This window comes from Lampetra fluviatilis, chromosome 17, assembly GCF_964198595.1.
Source record: "Lampetra fluviatilis chromosome 17, kcLamFluv1.1, whole genome shotgun sequence".
Classification (NCBI taxonomy): domain Eukaryota; kingdom Metazoa; phylum Chordata; class Hyperoartia; order Petromyzontiformes; family Petromyzontidae; genus Lampetra; species Lampetra fluviatilis.
This window is the reverse complement of record NC_136291.1, coordinates 13,866,269-13,889,463: the sequence shown is the minus strand read 5'-3', so window position 1 is coordinate 13,889,463 and position 23,195 is coordinate 13,866,269. Positions and strand designations below refer to the sequence as shown.

The window sequence follows — 23,195 nt, the reverse complement described above, 5'->3', positions numbered from 1 at the left end:
CCCGTGCCCACTGGCTGGAGTGGAGACGGGAACCCACTACCACTGGGACAGCTTTATTATTGTTGTTACGCTTGGTTACCAGAGAAGATTTACTGAGTCTCCAGACTCACAGTCGGGGGCAATGTAGCCACGTGTCATCCCATTTGAGTAATGTGCTTGTAATATTTCGGCATCGGGATGTTTGGCCATTACCGGTTACATTGTTTTCTTTAGCCATGGAAGGAAGCGGGAGAACCCCGTGGAAACCCATGCAGAACAGGGGGAGAACATACAAACTCCATACAGAAAAGCTGCCTGAGTTCGGAATCGAACCCAGGATCCTTCGTGCTGAGGCACGAGTGTTACCACTCCGCACCTTCGATTAGCATGGTTGGCGGCTACATGCGGTGCGAAAGAAGTTCAACATACAGACGTATATACCACCATCACCCTGCCACCCTGTACAATAAAACAAGCAGGGCCGACCTTTATTTTGCAGCTGGGAGGACTGCAGTTTGACAAGGAGCTGAGGGCACTGGTGGCCTACCTCACCTCCATCACGACCTGGACCATCCGTGACAAGTTTGCTCGGCTCACACAGATGGCCACCATCCTCAACCTGGAGCGGGTGAGGTTCAGCATGCCGATCAGTAATGAAAGAACATTTTAGGAGTTGCTTCGTTCGGAAGGGAATGTCAGTATTCACTCAGGCACAAATTATTCTGCATGTTTATCCTGCAAGGTCTCATTCAGGGGGGACCTGCCAAGTTATCGCAGTAGGGGGCGGTGTTGTTCTGTATAATCCAAATTGAGTAATTTCTAAGTAATTTTTCATAATTTGGATGTTTGGCCAATTTAAGTTACAATTAATGCATTTTTTATGAAGGTGCTAGGTAAGTGGAGTTATAATTCTAGATTTGAAGCTTTCGTGACTGCAAGGATTCATATTCTTAGGTTTTTTCGGTAAAGTCACGTAGGTGAAAAATTAAAATTCAAATTAATAAAAGTAAAATAAAAATAAAATAAACATCATGACGTTTCGGAGGCAACACAAGCTTCCGTCTTCAGGTGGAACCGTCACAGCACGATAGCTGTATCAAGGGAGAGAAATTCCAAGAAAACAGTCCTTGTATATATACTGGTTGAGGGTGGGAGGAGCCAAGGTAGGCCCTGAATATTATTTTTGTGAGGTTCGGTGCGGCTGAAGCACGCCGTTAGGAATGAGCCTTTGTTGTGTAAACTAGGTGCGGATGATGTAAAGGTGCGTGTAAATGGGACTGAGGCTTTTGTAATGTAGAGGTGATGCGGCTGAAATCGCTGCCAGGAAATTAGTCTTTGTTGTGTAGAATGGTTGACTGAGCCTTTGTTATGTAGAGGTGGTGCGGCTGAAATCGCTGCCAGGTATGCTCCAAATATGTGTAGTTAAATCTTTTTTGCATGGTTAATAACAACTTTCCAATGATTACTAAGTTTGTACCCATCATCACGGTTGAAATTGTCTGTGTTTGTATATTTGGATGACCTCGTGTACAAACCTTTGATGGTAGCCAGGAGGCTTGCAGAGTACCTTGGTCTCGGAAAAGACAATTTCATGAGAGCCCACAGCATTGTAGCAATGATCAGCAACGGCGGAAGAATGAGTTTTGCCGTGTTTCAGATCTGACTTGTGCTCGCGGACACGATCAGAGATATGACGTTTAGTTTCTCCAATGTAGCAATCACCACAACTGCAACTCAGTTTGTAGACTCCAGGGTATTGTAAGTCAGGAATGACATCTTTCACAGATGGAATTAGATCACGGATTTTATGTACTGTACTGAATCGGACTTGGATTTTATGTTTGCTTAGAATTTTGGAGATCTTTTTGGTCACGCCTGCTATGTATGGCAACGTGATCGTTTTGATCGGAGTTTCATGTGGCTGTTTCTGTATGGTGGGAGAAACAGCTTGGTGGATGGTGCGGTCAGAGTATCCGTTCATCCTAAGGGCCCGATGTACATGTCTTAATTCACTGGCCAGGTGGTGTTGGTCAGAAATGCCATGAGCTCTGTGGTATAGCGTTTTGATGAGAGAATTCTTTTGAGATGGGTGGTGGTGGGAATCCGGTTTCAAGTAGGAATCTGTGTGGGTGGCTTTCCTGTAGACAGAATGTCCCAAGGATCCGTCAGGTCTCCTCTCAAACAGAATATCTAAGAATGGTAGTTTACCATCTTTCTCCACTTCCATGGTGAATCTGATGGATGGGTGTCTGGAATTGATGTGGTCCAAGAAGTGGTTCAATGCTGGGAGGCCATGTGGCCAAATGACGAAAGTGTCATCCATGAACATGTTGGCTATCACTGGTGACAAGGGGGAGCCCATAGGGGTACCCTCATTCTGTTTGTAGAAGGTGCCATTCCAGGTAAAATAAGTGTTGGTGAGGCAATGCCTAACCAGCGCAGGTACATCCGAATTCAATCCATGTTGGACCAAGTCCTCAATTATTGTTAGGGTGTCAGGTACTGGGACTTTGGTAAACAGAGATACTACATCAAAACTGACGGGGATATCATCAGGAGATAGTAGCATGTCCTTGACCATAGAGACTAGTTGGGTTGAATTGAGTACTGCCGAAGAGGTCTTGCCTGTGAAGGGAAGCAGAGTATCTGATAGAAACCGGGCCAGTTTGTAAGTAGGAGAGTTACTCGTCGACATGATGGGTCGTAGCGGGGTGCCTTCTTTATGGATCTTGGGAAGACCATAGAGTCTGGGAGGTCTTGCCGCTGATGGTTTTAGAGAGGGACGTTTGGTTGGTTCGATTAGGGAAGTCGAACTCGTGATGATTTTGTTCGTTTTTGTCGTTAGGCTGTTAGTAGGATCGTTTTTAATTTTGGAGTAACTCCCATAATTAAGTAGGTCCAGGATTTTGTTGTTGTATGAATCTTTATCCATGATGACCGTGGCATTGCCCTTGTCTGCCAAGAGGATGACTATATCATCTCTCTTTTTTAGGTCCGCGAGTTCAGAGCGTTCGTTTTTGCTAATGTTACTAGTGGGTTTCTTAGCATTCTTAAGAATAGTGGCTATTTCAGCTCTTGCCACATCCGCATGGATGTGTCCTATGCCTCTGAGGGCTACATCAATCTGAGAAATCACATCCTCTACTGGTATATATTTAGGGGTGACAGCGAAATTTAGTCCTCTATCTAGTACCGTCTTCAGATTGTCAGAAATTGGGATGTTACTCTGATTAATAACGGTCTTGTTGACATCCAGCTTTGTGATGTGTGGCTCTGGTTTCTTCTTAGATAGGAGGTTGAATTTAGAAATCAGGTTAGCTTTGCATTTGGCTGACATTGAGTCAGCAGAAGCAGAAGTCATGTTGTCAACGTGGTTCCAATCGGAAGGGGACATTTTTTGTGTTAACATTAAATACGTTTGTAAGAGTCTTGTCTAAATTATCGAGTTCAGATCGGAGTAACCTTATTCTCTCCGAGATTAGTGATAGGCTAGCTTTAAATAAAATATGTTTAGAGTTCGGTGACGACACAGCAGCAGATGTGAGTGTGAGTTTACTTTTATTAATTTTAATTTTTCACCTACGTGACTTTACCGATAAAACCTAATAATATAAAGTGGAGTTATACTTTGTGTGAAGTACGAAATGGATTTGTAAACTTAAAAGTGAAGTGGATAATGCGAAGAAGTGCTTTTATTGATGTTACAAGTTTTCGCCCCCCTCAGTGGCCAGGTGAAACATGATACACGCTCCACGGGAGATCACTCCCTGGTTTTTCCATCACCTGCGCCGCCCAAAACCGCTTCCCCTGTGGACCGTGTCCAGGTGACGGAAATCCTGGACTACTGGGGTCCGAACTCGGGGCCACTAACGTGGCGGCTCACGCCCGCTGAGGTGCGCCGCGCCCTGTCGCTGCGCGCCGACTTCCGCAGCGAGGACATCAAGCGACTGCGCCTCTGAGCGAGCAGCGGGCCAGGACCTGACGAATGTTACCTCGAGAGCTCGTCACAAGCACACAGAAATAGTGCATCACACACACACAGCAATAGTGCATCGCACACAGCAATAGCACACCACACACACACAGCAATAGCGCATGCACACTCGGTGCACAAAAGCACGCCACATCATGGCAGTCCACAGGGCATTGGTCACCTAGTGCGGTGCACAATAGCACCCCGACATGTTGCATTACGTGACACTACACAACCACAGGATTTCAGCTCTGAAGTTCTATATTTCTTCTGTTATTATATTTGTTTACCCAGGAAAGCCTCACTGAGTCTCAAGACTCTTATTCTGCCGGGTCCTACAAATTTTTTTGTTGCATTAGGGGGTGATGATTGTTATGTATATTCCAAACAAGTAATTTGCGGCTCTTTTTTTCCGAACTTGTAACATTTCGACCAAGCCGCCAACACACGATGGCCCACTTGTTTCAGATGATGTCAGGGGATCTTAAATGTCCACTGTGAAGAGGACAAGGCGCATATTTATTGGTGAAAATTCACTTAATGCATAAAAATGCATTCATCCAACATGATGTGCACTACATACAATTTTTGTTGCAGTCGCAGAGAAAAGTTGTGGCAACAGCTTTCCACTCACAATGCAATTACCCTACTGCACGAATCGAGATCCGTCCGCAAGGGGGGAGAAATTGTCCTCGGGTTATTTTATAACTCTGCCCATGGTATTTGTAATCTCAGTAAAGTTCAAATCAGTGTTTGTCGCTTTCAGAGAAGATAACCAAATCCTCAAATGCATTCAACGTTGAAGAAATTATCGTGTACTGTGTTTTCGTTAGCACAGTGTAACAAGATTTCATGCTTTGGTATATGCCATTTGGGGAAAGGGTTGACAGAAATTTCGCAACAACATCCATTCATATAAGGTTTTTTTTTGCACAGGTCCAGAGGATGAACTGTAATTTTCTTAGTCCCGTACAAAGTAATATTGTGTTTCATCTTCTTGGTTCTTTCGGTAAAGTCACGTAGAATGGAAATAATAAAATAATAAAAATTCTTGTTTTATTTTTATTATTTTCTTATTTCCATTCTACGTGACTTTACCGAAAGAACAAAGAAGATGAATCCCTGCATTCACGAAAGCTTTAAATCGAAATTTAATATTGTGTTTTTTTACAGGTGAGGTGTAGCAAAGTAGGTTAAGCAGAAGTCAGGATTCTCGAGTTCCAGAGGTGGGAGGGTGATCTGGAGAGAGTGGGGGTGACGGGCGTTCAAAAGAGGTGGATGTGAGGAAGAGGATAAATCGAAGAGGTATAGAGGATGAGTGGAGTTAGGGTGGGGCAGACGTGAGTACAAGAGGGTGAGAGAGCGGGGAGAGCGTGAGAGCAGAGTGGCGCGAGGGGGAAGAGGAGGCAGAGATAACAGGAGTTCGACACGGACGGGTTGCAGAGTTGGTGACGCGGCGGTTGAGGAAACACGTGCTGTACAAACTCTGCACTCGGGGCTGAAAAAAAAGGTGTAACGAACCTCGGCAGTGATGGGAAGCGTGCATTTAGTTCTTTATTTGTTCCTCCGATTGTACATACGTGAGTGTGTACATAAATTCCTGAATAAAGGTGACGGCTGACATAGAGTTTTACATTGCATCGATTGCAGAGGACTGAATGAGTGAAGTTCACGAACAGTAACCATGGCACTCGCGATAGAGATAACTGACCGCGAGTGAACCGGTGAGTGTTGGATCATGAGTCAACCTGACCGCTGCTTTACTCTTCCATCAGGTGCAGTGAAGTTTAGACACCTGGGTACCTCATCCCAGAATGGCAGTTCCAACTTTTGCCTGTGCTGTGTCGTAATAATGTTGAGAGCTAAAGAGGCTTTAATATAGAAATAGAAAACCAAGCTTCTTTGATGCGTCCTTAGGCAGATGAGTAATATAACCAATCCATGACAGGTTCATGCCGTGCCATACAGCAGACACGAGAGAAGGTGAAGGCCGCCTAACCTTTATAGAGCAATCAGGTGGCAGGCATTACAATACGGGATAATCATCAATGTAAGCGCATGTATCTGCTATATCACTGATATATCTGTGGTGTAGCTATATCACTGTGATATATCTGTGATGTAATAGTACTGTCAGACGAGGACAATTGGGTTAAGCGAGGAGGATGTGGAACTGAGTGGACTTGCCGATGACCGGTACCAGTAGTGTCCAGATCGGCCTCTGTGGAGGACACTGCTGCTACTGCGCAGATGGAGGCAGTCGCCCTCCAGCAACAACCGAGGGCAGCGGAGCGACGCTCAGAACAACGAGCGGGGCGCCGAGTGAATAAAACGCCAAAAGTTGGCACAGGTGGTGCATCTGCCAGTCATCTCAGTCAGCCAACCCATGGCACATGTACCGTGATCTCCTGCCAGTGGGCCTTCGACACTTCACGTGCCCTCAAAGTGCACGTAGCCTGGCACAATCGCCGTGGCCCCTTGGTGGCCACTCCGGCACGTGGATCGCGCGGCTCTCTCGTGCCCACGGCGACCGCGTGACCGCGCCAGCCAATGGCGGCTCTCGCGTGCCCACGGCGACCGCGTGACCGCGCCAGCCAATGGCGGCTCTCGCGTGCCCACGGCGACCGCGTGACCGCGCCAGCCAATGGCGACTCTCGCGTGCCCACGGCGACCGCGTGACCACGGCGCCAGCCAATGGCGGCGCTCGGAGGCGGTGTCACGGCGACTCCGTTGCGGTCTCGCGAGGGGAGACGCGGCCCGCCTCGCGGGTAACAGAGAGGGAGACGCGGGGACTGAGAGGGAGACGCGGCCCGCTTCGTGGGGACTGAGGGAGACGCGGGGAGACTTGGGGAGGGCGAGGCGCTGAGACTTGCAGGGAGTTGGGCCCCCGGCCATGTCGGCGGTGCCGCTGAGCGCCGCTCCTCCTCCTGCTCCCCCCCCGCGGCCACGCTGCAAGAAGCGGCCCGGGAGCGGCGCGGCCTTCGCGGTCGCGGCAGCGGCGACAGCAACGAAACCCAACATCAAGAAACGCGCGGTGAGGGTCGGGTGAGGGTCGGGTGAGGGTGGGGTGAGGGGTGAGGGTCGGGTGATGGGTGAGGGTCGGGTGATGGGTGAGGGTCGGGTGATGGGTGAGGGTCGGGTGAGGGGTGAGGGTCGGGTGATGGGTGAGGGTCGGGTGAGGGGTGAGGGTCGGGTGAGGGGTGAGGGTCGGGTGAGGGGTGAGGGAGGGGTGAGGGGCGGGTGAGGGGTGAGGGGCGGGTGAGGGGCGAGGGGTGAGGGTCAGGTGAGGGGTGAGGGTCGGGTGAGGGGTGAGGGAGGGGTGAGGGGCGGGTGAGGGGTGAGGGGCGAGGGGTGAGGGGCGGGTGAGGGGTGAGGGGCGGGTGAGGGGTGAGGGGCGGGTGAGGGGTGAGGGGCGGGTGAGGGGTGAGGGGCGGGTGAGGGGTGAGGGGCGGGTGAGGGGTGAGGGGCGGGTGAGGGGTGAGGGGTGAGGGGCGGGTGAGGGGTGAGCGGCGGGTGAGGGGTGAGGGGCGGGTGAGGGGTGAGGGGCGGGTGAGGGGTGAGGGGCGGGTGAGGGGTGAGGGGCGGGTGAGGGGTGAGGGGCGGGTGAGGGGTGAGGGGCGGGTGAGGGGTGAGGGGCGGGTGAGGGGTGAGGGGCGGGTGAGGGGTGAGGGTTGAGGAGCGAATGAACGGTGAGTGAGGGGTGAGGAAGAATTAAGGAGTGAGTGGTGAGGAGCAAGTGAGGAGCGAGTGCGAAGTGAGAGCGAGTGCGGGGATGGGAGCGAGGACACGTGGCATTGCATCTGTATTCACCCAGGGAAGTGCTTGTGCAGAGGGCATACCTGTAACAAGCACGACAGTGGTGCGTGATGCTTCTGTGCATGGCTGGTGCTCTGTGTGATGATGCAGCTGCAGCAGCCGGGAGTCTCAACTTGCGAGGGGGAGGTGACGACGGCGACAACGACGGCGACGACGGTGGAGGAGAAGGAGGCGGTGCCGGTGCTCGTGTCGGCAGAGCCGGCCGTGAGCAAGGCCCTTCCCTTCAAGAACCCCAGCTTCACCGTGGGTGGCTATGAGTCAGACCCGGCTCCTGTCGGACGGAGCGTTGGGCAATAGAGAAGTTGTGTGTGCGGGGGGCGGCACTGTGACCAGCAATCTGCGGCTGCCATGGACTTGAGTGGCACCAAAGGGACCACCACTACTGGTGATGCTGGGCCCAGCTCCCGCCTACCGCCGGCCCTGTCCCTAACGCGTCTCAAGACATCTCGCACCTCCTGCTGGTCTGAGGCGTCACGGTGGCGAGATCTTAACTACCTCGCCTGGTGTACAGGAGTTCGTGGGTTCAATTTCGACCCTGATACCTGCTGCTGTATATTTGGAGTTTGCACGTCTCTCTCCCCATGGTCCCGTGGATTTTTCTCCTGGTCCTCCGGTTTTCCCCTCCACATTTAGAATCAACATCGCGCGTCTAAAGTCTTTGGCTACTGTGAATTTCCACGTGATAAGCTACTTTGTTAAGCTATTTTTTGTGGCCAGGTCACTTCTGAAAAAGAGCTATATAGATCACTGGGCCTTACCTGGTAAACTAAAATTGTTTAGTTTAGGCATTAGCATTTGCCTGTTCGTGTTGAAATGACGCTTATCGCCAAACTAAGTGGTTAATTTTGTAACCTCTGACTTGCAGGAAGGGGGGCAGTGGTTAATGCACTGGGCTTGTAAACCCTGTAACCCGAGTTTGCTATATGACCATGGCTAACATCAGTGGCAAGTGATATATTAATCGGTCCTGGTCCTCCACTTACTGAGTGGTGAGGTATGGCCATGATCGGCACGGCTTAAAGAGTCCTTCATCCAGCAGTGGATACGTATTTGTCGATGTACACCCTGAACAGCTGTGCAAACAAAGTGTACATCTCAAAGGCTTTCCCATGTGAAATATTTCAAACAAATTATTGATAACATTCACAAAGGGGTTGTACATTATTATTGATACCTTGGCATGAGGCCTCAGAAAGTAAAAATTTTAAAAGTCTAAATATAGGTGGCAATTAAAATTATTCCGTAAATAGTTTGTAATCTGAGGTGGAACCTATAACCCTACGTCCTTGTGATCGACTTAAACACCTTGATTTGTCAAGGTGAGGGTCGTGCCAGTGGAATCCCCTTCGTGTATTATCCCACATGAGGCACATGTGAGAAATAGACAACAGTCCTTCCCACATCTGCCTCTCCACATACAAAATAAGTTTATTTACACGTCCCACCAGCCACGTGCCCTTCTGGGAGTAGCATCGGTTTATTACCAGCATACTGAACTGGTGTCGCAATTCAGTGTCTCATCAGTGGCATGTGTGTGTGTCCTGTAGCACTCAGGTCTGGGTGGCGTGGGAGTTCGCAAGTCGCGCGTGTGGAAGAACCTGAAGCAGATCATCGCAGCCGAGCGCAGCATGAACTGGAGCCCTGATGATGCCACATGTGCGTACGGCGTGACTCGTCACGGAGCGGACTGGTGACAAAGTTAAATCAAGGATTTGTGGGGAGAGACGGTGAAATTGAGTGAATACTGGCGTATGCTAAAATAAATGAGTAGACAAAACGCCTCCCCATATTTGCCACTCTTCATAAAATATCAAAGTATTCCATCAGCCGCACAGCCCTCTGGGGGTGCTTAATTTTAGAAGCATCTTCTTGGTTCTTTCGATAAAGTCACGTAGAAGGAAAATAATAAAATAAAAAAAATAAAACATAATAAAATAATTCTCACGACGTTTCGGCCACAACGCAAGCAGCCGTCTTCAGGTGGAGAACAGGTCTGTCGAGAAGACAGAGTCTGAATGGCATGCCCCAGGCTTGGAGCGACTATTTATGCTGGGATGGAGGGGCGAAGAGCATCTTGACAAAATAATTTGCATATCAAGAGGAATTTAGCATATTTATGGAAAATGCAGATATGCGATTAGTACTACTTGTGAAATGCGTAGGAGGATTAGCGAGGGGTTTAAAGTCATTATGCTCATGCATTATGCAGGATTAGCAGTATCAAAGGGAGGGAGTAAGGTTAGAATTAATAAAGGGAAGGAATGTTAATAATATGGCGCCGCAGCAACTAATATGCTTATAGACTATACATTGTAATATTACACTATGTATTATTCAACCAAGAAGATGAATCCCTGAAGTCACGAAAGCTTTAAATCGAAATTTAGAAGCATCGTTTCAATGCAAGAAAACTGATCTTTTGTGTTAGATCTGAGAAGGACAAAATTGTTCCAAAATTTATTGAAATTTTTCTACATTCCAAATTGAAATGTTCGGTTCAACACATGATGAGTTTGTTTTGTGTATTTTGAAGTATATATTAGTTTAACTTATTATCTTGCAGGAATAAGTTAAATATTTAGTTTTTCAGAGCTGGAAATTTTCCAAATTAAGCAAAATACCGAATGTTAATATAATGTTGATTTGAAGATTTAGTGACTGCAGGAATCCATACTCTTTGGTTCTTTTGGTAAAGTCACGTAGGTAGAAAAATAATGGATCACGACGTTTCGATCGCAACACAAGCAACCGTCATCGGGTGAGACCAACACAGCAGAACTGCTGACGAAGGAGAAAGAGCTGCTGCAACAAGTGGTTATATAAGGTAGGAGGCAAGCTGCTGATTCAGGCTGCTTCTAAAGGGTAGAAATGGGCATAGCCCAAGAGTCATAAACGACTGCTGCGCATGAGACAAACCCGATACCCGGCTACCCGTACCCGGCCGGGTACGGGTAGCCGTTTGCGACCCTGGTGCGGCCGGGTACGGGTAGGCCGTGAGTCACTAGGGTAGGCCGTGAGTCACTGGTGAGTAACCGTTTGTCACTCATTTCGGTAGGGTACGGGTAGGGAACGGGTACTCGTACCCGGCTGGGTACGGGTACCCATTTGCGACCCTGGTGCGGCCGGGTACGGGTAAGGAATCAAAACCCGTTTGCGACCTCTGGACAAGCGGCAGGAGGATAGAGAGGGGGTGGGGCATAGATAAGAAAGGGGCTATGCGTAAGACAAGGGGGAGATCTGCGGCAGGGGGAGAGAGAGGGGGTGGGGCATAGATAATCGGTGGCAGGGGGAGAGAGAAGCTGTGACTCAAGAGAGTCGAGAATAGCTGCTAACATCGCCAGGCAGGAAGGGGGGGGGCATCATAGCCAGTTTTGACCTAAACCGGTTAATAACATCCTTCCAATGATTGCTCAGTTTGTACCCATCTTCTTGGTTGAAATTGTCTGTGTTTATATATCTGGATGGCTTCATGGACAAATCTTTGATGGTAGCCCGAAGGTTTGCAGAGTACCTTGGTCCCGGAACAAACAATATCGTGTGAACCCACCGCGTTAAAACAGTGATCAGCAACGGCAGAGATATTGGTTCTGCCGTGTTTCAAATCTGCCTTGTGTTCACGAACACAGTCCGAGACATGTCGTTTCGTTTCCCCGATGTAACTGCTGCCGCAGACACAACTTAGTTTGTAGACACCAGGGTGTTGCATGTCAGGAAGCACACGCAATTGTATGGCAAGGTAATGGTTTTGGTTGGGTCCTCAGATGGTTCTCTCCCCATGGTTGGGGATACAACTTTGTGGATTGTGCGGTCTGAATGTATCCCCAACCATGGGGAGAGAACCATCTGAGGACCCAACCAAAAAAATCACCTTGCCATACATAGCAGGTGTTACAAAAAAGATTTACAAAATCTTGAACAAACACAAGATCCAGGTTCGATTCAACACAGTACACAAAATCCGTGATTTGATCCCATCTGTCAAGGATGTGATTCCTGACATGCAACTCCTTGGACGTGTTCATTAATTAATAATATACACTTAGAGTAGTCATTTGTGCATTGGTTTATTTTATATTGTGATAGGTGTGTTTACTGGTAAAGAGGCCTTTTTTGTGTAAAATTTAAACTTTAATTTTAACAAATGTTTGCTTTGTTTTACATCTTACAATATTTTTACAGACAGCAACATCGACGCTCCTCCACCGTTTAAGCCAGCCAAGAAGTATTCAGACCTCTCTGGTTTGCCTGTAAGATATACGCAGACTCACTACACAATACAGTAATTCGTAAATTGTGCTACTTGCATGATATATTGTCATCTATTCCGAAAATAATGTAATTAATTTGATTTAAGAATTATAAAAATAATGAATGTAGGTATGTATACAATTTTGGCACACCCAGCATAACTGTTGTTGTTCACATTGATATGGGAAGAGTAGAAGTGTGGATGACATGTGGCAGATGGCACGGGAGCATGGCTTTCTACTGCTGAATTCATAATTGGAAAAATGCATTAAATGTTTCTATTCTGTGAAAAAAACAACAAGTCTCGTAACACCCAATTGTAGTCACGTAGGTATTTAAAACATATTTAAAAGGTGTAAATTTTTTTAAAGTTAATAATTTAAGGCAGTTGTCAAACTTTCTCATCAAAAAAAGTATTGATTTTCTTTCCCGCTACATATTTTCTCTGAAAAAAATATTCACCAATCTTGACCATAGCTACAGTCTAGTGGCAAAATCTGTAGAAGGGCTGCTGCCTGACGTTTTAGGACCGTGGTCTATGCGCTATGAAGAAGGGCCATTGCCTGAACAATTGCCTATTTAAATTTTCTTTTTAAGGCCACAGTGTAGTTGACAAATGTGTTCATATTGGCTCTATCAACTTCAAAATCAGTTAATAATGTACTCAGATATTATTCATCAACCATAGCAACCTTTCGGTGTTGTGTCTGGTTGCAGGCAAGTTACACGGACCCACAGAGCAAACTCCACTTCAGCAATGCCGAGGAGTTCTCCCAGGTGCGCACGCTGCCCATGGACATTGTGTCGGGTTACCTGGCTCTGCGCAAGGCCACGAGCATCGTGCCGTAACAACGTACAACTCTCCATGCGTTAGCGCGACTTAAGCGAGGTTGAGCTACGCTGCGAACCACAAGCACGAATCTTACACACAAATTAAATACAGTGTACAAAGCTTATGGTGTATAAAGATGCCATGACATGCACTGGTTGGTGCTGTTTCATCTTTTTATGAAATCTTTGAGAGGAAGTCACCGCCCTCGGGCTCCTCCACCTGCGTGTAGACTTTCCTCCCGCGCTAGTGCAGGCTGCAGGGCGAGGGAGCGTCGCGCGGATCGCCGGGAAGAGATCTCAAATTGAAACGTTCAGTAATAATTGCAGTGGTGAGACGATCCACTCTTAAGTCCAAACCACAACCTGCATATAGACCTCTTTTTTGTAATTAATGGCAAATGTCATTGGAATGTTGCCAAAAAGCGGTCATTATGGGTGTGATGATGCATTGTTTCGTCAATCTATATCGGTTAAGGTTTAGTCATCGATAATGTTTCATTAAGTTCCATGAAAATGATATGTGAACATTAATGTATTGAAATATACTATAAGAATTACGAATTGGTTATTGAATCGGATTTCGGCTCCGAAATCGAGAGCGTGTATCACGTCGCTCGGCGGAGTGAATTGTTATTGCCCTGTAGGTCACAGCTGATGCGATTCAACTTAGTCTTTCTTTGTTACATGGAAAATCCCTTTTATCCAGTCACCCAGCTAGTTTCCAAGGTAGATGTAGGAACAAGAACAGCATCAACATTATAGAGAGGAAGAGGCAACATTGGAATAACACGTTGGAGGTACAGGCCAAAATAACGCAGAAAGAATAACAATCGACATAAAAAACATCAAAAACGAGGTAATGAATGGTGGGAGAGGAGATGTGCGTGAGGCAAAGGGAATCCAAGCAAATGAAACAACCACCACGGGAATACGAAAAGTAACGGCCAAGGGTTTATGTACAGGTGCAGTCGAACTGTCCATGCTGAGCTAGAATTGATATGAAACGATGTAGGGAGGGGAGGGAGCTGAGCCTATGCCGAGAGGCGAGGACATTCCAGTAACGTGGGGCAGCAGCGTGGAAGGAAATGTCGCCATACATAGTTGCAACAGCCGGTATTTTTTTGTAAGATCAGGGAGGCACTTCTGATGTTGCAGCGTGCAATGGGTGAAGTTTTATCCTTTTGATGGCACTGTGCCATTGCTCCATCTTGCAAATCGTTGGACAATTCTAGTTATGTCTAAATTGGCACTTGCTATAATGGTAATAACCACTGTACAAGCGTTTGTCTTTTTTATGGGGGCATTGCAGTTCCATTCTCATTTCATCTCGTGGTTGAACTGCACTCTCCGTGTACCTCCTGCTTATCATCGAACTCCAAGGCTGTCACAGAGAGCCAGTTTCGTATGTTTGTGTACACTTTAAATACAAAATAAATGTGAAGTGTGTAATATATTTGTTACAATCTAACCTATATAATTCATTTTTTGTCTGTCTGTCCGTCTGTCCATCTGCGTACGCTCGCTTCCGGGGGATTTGGCTCTCGGACCGTGGGGTTCGCCGAGATAAAATTTTGCTGGTGGGCACGCCCCCGGCCCCGCGGTGAACTTAGGCATTTCCGATTTTTCGTCTCTAAACTTTAAATCGGACGGATTATCGATTTAGTGCGATTTCTCTTTATTTATTTACTATTGCCGACCAGCACGTGGCAAAGCACGCCGTTGCGCATGCGCGAAGGCGGTTGCCCCTGGCAACGGGCTGTTGGCCCCTGGCAACGGGCAGCAACGCCGTCGCTGCGGGGTGGACGCCATTTTTAATTCCCGTTAAAAATATGCGCACGCATTAACACGCGACGCTGAGGTAAATTCATCAAAGTTTCACGTCCTCTTCATTCCCCCACCACCCCAATGTGTGCAATTACTATTATAGGGTCGGTAGATAATAAAATTATAGCGATTAGACAGTATCATAGCGGGGGGGGGGGGGGAGGGGGTAGCGGCCTGAGAACCCAGCCTCGGCCGGGTGGGCAATCTAGGCGAGGCCGGAGGCTCTGCGCGGTACTAGGCCTCGACACCCCACACGTGTCAGGCGAAGACTTTGTGCTATAAACTCGATATACCCAGCGTTGCCCGTGGGGAAAATACATTTAAAATCTTCTGAAAACTTTAAAACACAACATACCAATGAAAATACAACTGTGTAATTTAAAATTTAAAACCGACCGCGCCAAGAATCGATTCTCTGAATCGCGCAAGTGAATTAAAGGTTGTCGACTCCTTTAGAATCGGCTTAATCTCGTTTAATATAAGTTGGTTATAGAGTTGATATAAACTGCTACGAATGGGAAATATCCGGCGTTGACCGGGGCAAAAATATAATTAAAAACTCCTGAAAACGTTAAAACATAACATACCAATGAAAATAAAACTCTGTAATTAAAAATGTAGCCCAAGCGCGAAAAGAAGCGATTTTTTCCAATCGTTGCGAAGGAATCGAGGGTTGTAGATTACTTTAGAATCACCCTATTCCCTTTTTAACAAACTGCGTGTCGCCAACAGACACACACATTCACACATTTAGCTTTTACATTTAACATACAAAACGTCAGCATGTACTGCTGTCATGATAGGCAAAAATATATACACCCTCACCACTCACCATCACCACTCACTATCACTCACCACTCACACTCACCATCACTCACCCTCACCACTCACCCTCACTACTCACCCTCACCACCACTACTCACCCTCACCACTCTCCCTCACCACTCTCTCACCACTCACCCTCACCACTCACCCTTCTCCCTCAACACTCACGCTCACCCTCACCAATCATCCTCGCCCTCACCACCACCACATTCTCACCCTCGCCACCACCACTCACCCTCAACACTCACCCTCACCACCACCACTCACCACCACTCACCTCTCACTCACGCTCAACACTCACCTTCACCACTCACCCTCACCACTCTCACCACTCACCACCACTCACTCTCACCACTCACTTTCACCACTCACCCTCACCACTCACCCTCACCACTCACCACTCTCACCCTCACCATTCACCCTCACCACTCACCACTCACCTTCTCCACTCACCCTCACCACTCACCCTGACCACTCACCGCTCACCACTCACCCTCACCACTCACCATCACTGTGGTGGTGGTGGTACCTGCTTTCATGACAGTAGTACAAGCTGACGTTTTGTATGTGTAATGTCTAAAGCTAAATTTGTGAATGTGTGTGTGTAAGAAATGTTAAGCATACTTGGCGACACGTAAGCAAGTTTTTTTTAAAACGGGAATAGGGTGAGTGGTGGTGGTGAGGGTGAGTGGTGAGGGTGAGTAGTGAGGGTGAGTAGTGAGGGTGATTGGTGAGCGTGAGTGGTGAGTGGTGAGCGTGACTGGTGAGTGGTGAGGGTGAGTGATGAGGGTGAGTTGTGAGGGTGAGTGGCGGTTGTGAGTGGTGATTAGTGAGGGGTGAGTGGTGAGGGTGAGCGTGAGTGGTGAGCGGTGAGGGTGAGCAGTGAGGGTGAGTGGTGATTGGTGAGGGTGTGATTGATGAGGATGAGTGGTGAGGGTGAGTGGTTGTTGTGAGGGTGAGTGGTGAGGGGTGAGAGTGAGTGGTGAGGGTGAGTGGTGAGGGTGAGTGGCGGTTGTGAGTGGTGATTAGTGAGTGGTGAGGGTGAGTGGTGAGCGTGAGTGGTGAGGGTGAGTGGTGAGGGTGAGTGGTGAGGGTGAGTGGTGAACGTGAGTGGTGAGGGTGAGTGGTGATTGGTGAGGGTGAGTGGTGATTGGTGAGGGTGTGATTGGTGAGGGTGAGTGGTGAGGGTGAGTGAGTGGTGAGGGTGAGTGGCGGTTGTGAGTGGTGATTAGTGAGGGTGAGTAGTGAGGGTTAGTGGTGAGCGTGAGTGGTGAGTGTTGAGCGCGACTGGTGAGTGGTGAGGGTGAGTGGTGAGGGAGAAGGGTGAGGGTAAGTGGTGAGTGTGGTGAGTGGTGAGGGTGAATGGCGGTTGTGAGTGATGATTAATGAGGGGTGAGTGGTGAGGGTGAGCAGTGAGTGGTGAGCAGTGAGGGTGAGCAGTGAGTGGTGAGGGTGAGTGGTGAGCGTGAGTGGTGAGGGTGAGTGGTGATTGGTGAGGGTGAGTGGTGATTGGTGAGGGTGTGATTGGTGAGGATGAGTGGTGAGTAGTAAGGGTGAGTGGTGAGGGTGAGTGGCGGTTGTGAGTGGCGATTGTGAATGGTGATTAGTGAGGGGTGAATGGTGAGGGTGAGTGGTGAGCGGTGAGGGTGAGCAGTGAGGGTGAGTGGTGATTGGTGAGGGTGTGATTGATGAGGGTGAGTGGTGAGGGTGAGTGGTTGTTGTGAGTGGTGAGGGTGAGTGGTGAGAGTGAGTGGTAAGGGTGAGTGGTGAGGGTGAGTGGCGGTTGTGAGTGGTGATTAGTGAGTGGTGAGGGTGAGTGGTGAGCGTGAGTGGTGAGGGTGAGTGGTGATTGGTGAGGGTGATTGGTGAGGGTGTGATTGGTGAGGATGAGTGGTGAGTAGTGAGGGTGAGTGGTGAGGGTGAGTGAGTGGTGAGGGTGAGTGGCGGTTGTGAGTGGTGATTAGTGAGGGTGAGTAGTGAGGGTGAGTGGTGAGCGTGAGTGTTGAGCGTGACTGGTGAGTGGTGAGGGAGAGTGGTGAGGGAAAATGGTGAGTGTGGTGAGTGGTGAGGGTGAATGGCGGTTGTGAGTGATGATTAATGAGGGGTGAGTGGTGAGGGTGAGCGGTGAGTGGTGAGCAGTGAGGGTGAGCAGTGAGGGTGAGTGGTGATTGGTGAGGGTGTGATTGATGAGGGTGAGTGGTGAGTGGTGAGGGTGAGTGGTGAGGGTGAGTGGTGAGAGTGAGTGGTGAGGGTGAGTGGCGGTTGTGAGTGGTGATTAGTGAGGGTGAGTGGTGAGGGTGAGCGGTTAGTGGTGAGCGGTGAGGGTGAGCAGTGAGGGTGAGTGGTGATTGGTGAGGGTGTGATTGGTGAGGATGGGTGGTGAGTGGTGAGGGTGAGTGGTAAGGGTGAGTGGTTTAGCGGTGAGGGTGAGTGGTTGTTGTGAGGGTGAGTGGTTGTTGTGAGGGTGAGTGGTGATGGTGAGGGTGAGTGGTGAGTGGTGAGGGTGAGTGGCGGTTGTGAGTGATGATTAATGAGGGGTGAGTGGTGAGGGTGAGCGGTGAGTGGTGAGCGGTGAGGGTGAGCAGTGAGGGTGAGTGGTGATTGGTGAGGGTGTGATTGATGAGGGTGAGTGGTGAGGGTGAGTGGTGAGGGTGAGTGGTGAGAGTGAGTGGTGAGGGTGAGTGGTGAGGGTGAGTGGCGGTTGTGAGTGGTGATTAGTGAGTGGTGAGGGTGAGTGGTAATGGTGAGTGGTGAGCGTGAGTGGTGAGGGTGAGTGGTGAGCGTGAGTGGCGAGGGTGAGTGGTGATTGGTGAGGGTGAGTGGTGATTGGTGAGGGTGTGATTGGTGAGGATGAGTGGTGAGTAGTAAGGGTGAGTGGTGAGGGTGAGTGGCGGTTGTGAGTGGCGATTGTGAGTGGTGATTAGTGAGGGGTGAGTGGTGAGGGTGAGTGGTGAGCGGTGAGGGTGAGCAGTGAGTGGTGATTGGTGAGGGTGTGATTGATGAGGGTGAGTGGTGAGTGGTGAGGGTGAGTGGTTGTTGTGAGGGTGAGTGGTGAGGGTGAGTGGTGAGAGTGAGTGGTAAGGGTGAGTGGTGAGGGTGAGTGGCGGTTGTGAGTGGTGATTATTGAGTGGTGAGGGTGAGTGGTAATGGTGAGTGGTGAGCGTGAGTGGTGAGGGTGAGCGGTGAGCGTGAGTGGTGAGGGTGAGTGGTGAGCGTGAGTGGTGAGGGTGAGTGGTGATTGGTGAGTGGTGATTGGTGAGGGTGTGATTGGTGAGGATGAGTGGTGAGTAGTGAGGGTGAGTGGTGAGGGTGAGTGGTGAGGGTGAGTGAGTGGTAAGGGTGAGTGTCGGTTGTGAGTGGTGATTAGTGAGGGTGAGTAGTGAGGGTGATTGGTGAGCATGAGTGGTGAGTGTTGAGGGTGACTGGTGCGTGGTGAGGGTGAGTGGTGAGGGTGAGTGGTGAGGGAGAGTGGTGAGGGTAAGTGGTGAGTGTGGTGAGTGGTGAGGGTGAGTGGCGGTTGTGAGTGATGATTAATGAGGGGTGAGTGGTGAGGGTGAGCGGTGAGTGGTGAGCGGTGAGGGTGAGCAGTGAAGGTGAGTGGTGATTGTTGAGGGTGTGATTGATGAGGGTGAGTGGTGAGGGTGAGTGGTGAGGGTGAGTGGTGAGAGAGAGTGGTGAGGGTGAGTGGTGAGGGTGAGTGGCGGTTGTGAGTGGTGATTAGTGAGTGGTGAGGGTGAGTGGTAATGGTGAGTGGTGAGCGTGAGTGGTGAGCGTGAGTGGTGAGGGTGAGTGGTGATTGGTGAGGGTGAGTGGTGATTGGTGAGGGTGTGATTGGTGAGAATGAGTGGTGAGTAGTGAGGGTGAGTGGTGAGGGTGAGTGGTGGTTGTGAGTGGCGGTTGTGAGTGGTGATTAGTGAGTGGTGAGGGTGAGTGAGTGGTGAGGGTGAGTGGCGGTTGTGAGTGGTGATTAGTGAGGGGTGAATTGTGAGGGTGAGCGTGAGTGGTGAGGGTGAGTGGTGAGGGTGAGCAGTGAGGTTGAGCAGTGAGGGTGAGTGGTGATTGGTGAGGGTGTGATTGGTGAGGATGGGTGGTGAGTGGTGAGGGTGAGTGGTAAGGGTGAGTGGTTTAGCGGTGAGGGTGAGTGGTTGTTGTGAGGGTGAGTGGTTGTTGTGAGGGTGAGTGGTGATGGTGAGGGTGAGTGGTGAGTGGTGAGGGTGAGTGGCGGTTGTGAGTGGTGATTAGTGAGTGGTGAGGGTGAGTGGTAATGGTGAGTGGTGAGTGGTGAGCGTGAGTGGTGAGTGGTGAGCGTGAGTGGTGAGGGTGAGTGCTGAGCGGTGAGGGTGAGCAGTGAGGGTGAACGGTGAGGGTGAGTGGTGATTGGTGAGGATGAATGGTGAGTGGTGAGGGTGAGTGGTGATTGGTGAGGATGAATGGTGAGGGTGAGTGGTGAGGGTGAGTGGTGAGCGGTGAGGGTGAGTGGTTGTTGTGAGGGTGAGTGTGAGTGGTGAGGGTGAGTGGTTAGGGTGAGGGTGAGTGGCGGTTGTGAGTGGTGATTAGTGAGTGGTGAGGGTGAGTGGTGAGCGTGAGTGGTGAGTGGTGAGCGTGAGTGGTGAGTGGTGAGGGTGAGTGGTGATTGGTGAGGATGAATGGTGAGGGTGAGCGTGAGTGGTGAGTGGTGAGCGTGAGTGGTGAGTGGTGAGGGTGAGTGGTGATTGATCAGTGGTGAGGGGTGAGAGAGTGGTTAGTGGTGAGGGTGAGTGGTGAGGGTGAGTGGTGAGGTTGAGTGGTGAGGGTTAGTGGAGAGTGGTGAGGATGAGTGGTGATTGGTCAGTGGTGATTGGTGAGTGGTGAGGGTGAGTGCTGAGGCTGAATGGTGAGTTGAATGGTGAGAGTGAGTGGTGAGGGAGGGTGGTGAGGGTGAGTGGTGAGGGAGAGTGGTGAGGGTTAGTGGTGAGGGTTAGTGTTGAGGGTGAGTGGTCAGGGTGAGTGGTGAACGTGAGTGGTGAGGGTGAGTGGTGAGCGTGAGTGGTGAGGGTGAGTGGTGATTGGTGAGGGTGTGATTGGTGAGGATGAGTGGTGAGTAGTGAGGGTGAGTGGTGAGGGTGAGTGGTGAGGGTGAGTGAGTGGTGAGGGTGAGTGGTGGTTGTGAGTGGCGGTTGTGAGTGGTGATTAGAGAGTGGTGAGGGTGAGTGAGTGGTGAGGGTGAGTGGCGGTTGTGAGTGGTGATTAGTGAGGGGTGAATTGTGAGGGTGAGCGTGAGTGGTGAGGGTGAGTGGTGAGGGTGAGCAGTGAGGGTGAGCAGTGAGGGTGAGTGGTGATTGGTGAGGGTGTGATTGGTGAGGATGGGTGGTGAGTGTGAGGGTGAGTGGTAAGGGTGAGTGGTTTAGCGGTGAGGGTGAGTGGTTGTTGTGAGGGTGAGTGGTTGTTGTGAGGGTGAGTGGTGATGGTGAGGGTGAGTGGTGAGTGGTGAGGGTGAGTGGCGGTTGTGAGTGGTGATTAGTGAGTGGTGAGGGTGAGTGGTAATGGTGAGTGGTCAGTGGTGAGCGGTGAGGGTGAGTGGTTGTTGTGAGGGTGAGGGTGAGTGGTGAGGGTGAGTGGTTAGGGTGAGGGTGAGTGGCGGTTGTGAGTGGTGATTAGTGAGTGGTGAGGGTGAGTGGTGAGCGTCAGTGGTGAGTGGTGAGCGTGAGTGGTGAGGGTGAGTGGTGATTGATGAGTGGTGAGGGGTGAGAGAGTGGTTAGTGGTGAGGGTGAGTGGTGAGGGTGAGTGGTGCGGTTGAGTGGTGAGGGTTAGTGGAGAGTGGTGAGGATGAGTGGTGATTGGTCAGTGGTGATTGGTGAGTGGTGAGGGTGAGTGCTGAGGTTGAATGGTGAGTTGAATGGTGAGAGTGAGTGGTGAGGGAGGGTGGTGAGGGTGAGTGGTGAGGGAGAGTGGTGAGGGTTAGTGGTGAGGGTTAGTGTTGAGGGTGAGTGGTCAGGGTGAGTGGTGAGCGTGAGTGGTGAGTGGTGAGGGTGAGCGGTGAGCGTGAGTGGTGAGGGCGAGTGGTGATTGGTGAGGGTGTGATTGGTGAGGATGAGTGGTGAGTAGTGAGGGTGAGTGGTGAGGGTGAGTGGTGAGGGTGAGTGAGTGGTGAGGGTGAGTGGCGGTTGTGAGTGGCGGTTGTGAGTGGTGATTAGTGAGTGGTGAGGGTGAGTGAGTGGTGAGGGTGAGTGGCGGTTGTGAGTGGTGATTAGTGAGGGGTGAATTGTGAGGGTGAGCGTGAGTGGTGAGTGGTGAGGGTGAGTGGTGAGGGTGAGCAGTGAGGGTGAGCAGTGAGGGTGAGTGGTGATTGGTGAGGGTGTGATTGGTGAGGATGGGTGGTGAGTGGTGAGGGTGAGTGGTAAGGGTGAGTGGTTTAGCGGTGAGGGTGAGTGGTTGTTGTGAGGGTGAGTGGTTGTTGTGAGGGTGAGTGGTGATGGTGAGGGTGAGTGGTGAGGGTGAGTGGCGGTTGTGAGTGGTGATTAGTGAGTGGTGAGGGTGAGTGGTAATGGTGAGTGGTGAGTGGTGAGCGTGAGTGGTGAGTGGTGAGCGTGAGTGGTGAGGGTGAGTGCTGAGCAGTGAGGGTGAGCAGTGAGGGTGAGCGGTGAGGGTGAGTGGTGATTGGTGAGGATGAATGGTGAGTGGTGAGGGTGAGTGGTGATTGGTGTGGATGAATGGTGAGGGTGAGTGGTGAGGGTGAGTGGTGAGCGGTGAGGGTGAGTGGTTGTTGTGAGGGTGAGGGTGAGTGGTGAGGGTGAGTGGTTAGGGTGAGGGTGAGTGGCGGTTGTGAGTGGTGATTAGTGAGTGGTGAGGGTGAGTGGTGAGCGTGAGTGGTGAGTGGTGAGCGTGAGTGGTGAGGGTGAGTGGTGATTGATGAGTGGTGAGGGGTGAGAGAGTGGTTAGTGGTGAGGGTGAGTGGTGAGGGTGAGTGGTGAGGTTGAGTGGTGAGGGTTAGTGGAGAGTGGTGAGGATGAGTGGTGATTGGTCAGTGGTGATTGGTGAGTGGTGAGGATGAGTGCTGAGGCTGAATGGTGAGTTGAATGGTGAGAGTGAGTGGTGAGGGAGGGTGGTGAGGGTGAGTGGTGAGGGAGAGTGGTGAGGGTTAGTGGTGAGGGTTAGTATTGAGGGTGAGTGGTCAGGGTGAGTGGTGAGTGTGAGTGGTGAGTGGTGAGGGTGAGCGGTGAGCGTGAGTGGTGAGGGTGAGTGGTGATTGGTGAGGGTGTGATTGGTGAGGATGAGTGGTGAGTAGTGAGGGTGAGTGGTGAGGGTGAGTGGTGAGGGTGAGTGAGTGGTGAGGGTGAGTGGCGGTTGTGAGTGGTGATTAGTGAGGGGTGAATGGTGAGGGTGAGCGTGAGTGGTGAGGGTGAGCAATGAGGGTGAGCAGTGAGGGTGAGTGGTGATTGGTGAGGGTGTGATTGGTGAGCGTGAGTGGTGAGTGGTGAGCGTGAGTGGTGAGGGTGAGTGCTGAGCAGTGAGGGTGAGCAGTGAGGGTGAGCGGTGAGGGTGAGTGGTGATTGGTGAGGATGAATGGTGAGTGGTGAGGGTGAGTGGTGATTGGTGTGGATGAATGGTGAGGGTGAGTGGTGAGGGTGAGTGGTGAGCGGTGAGGGTGAGTGGTTGTTGTGAGGGTGAGGGTGAGTGGTGAGGGTGAGTGGTTAGGGTGAGGGTGAGTGGCGGTTGTGA

At 50.4% G+C, this 23,195-nt stretch overlaps 2 protein-coding genes across 3 annotated transcripts in view; both read left to right on the top strand.

Moving 5' to 3' along the window:
- The window catches only part of COG4 (component of oligomeric golgi complex 4), a 29,474-nt gene extending 23,899 nt beyond the window's left edge, over window positions 1-5,575 (top strand). The window contains exons 18-19 of the mRNA XM_078864215.1: window positions 479-607; window positions 3,804-5,575. Coding sequence (XP_078720341.1) covers window positions 479-607; window positions 3,804-3,938 — 264 coding nt within the window. The 3' untranslated portion in view covers window positions 3,939-5,575. The remainder of the gene's footprint in view (window positions 1-478; window positions 608-3,803) is intronic.
- Window positions 5,576-6,624: 1,049 nt separating this feature from the next.
- On the top strand, window positions 6,625-14,296 carry INO80C (INO80 complex subunit C). Of its 2 annotated transcripts, none has more exons than XM_078864212.1 (5): window positions 6,625-6,986; window positions 7,859-7,972; window positions 9,316-9,424; window positions 11,948-12,015; window positions 12,734-14,296. In XM_078864212.1, the coding sequence occupies exons 1-5, from the start codon at window positions 6,846-6,848 to the stop codon at window positions 12,863-12,865; spliced, it is 564 nt and encodes a 187-aa protein (XP_078720338.1). In that variant the 5' UTR covers window positions 6,625-6,845; the 3' UTR covers window positions 12,866-14,296. The 2 variants fall into 2 exon arrangements, with proteins under 2 accessions (XP_078720338.1, XP_078720337.1); XM_078864211.1 differs by having other exon boundaries at window positions 6,631-6,986; window positions 7,859-8,011.
- Window positions 14,297-23,195: the final 8,899 nt, after the last annotated feature.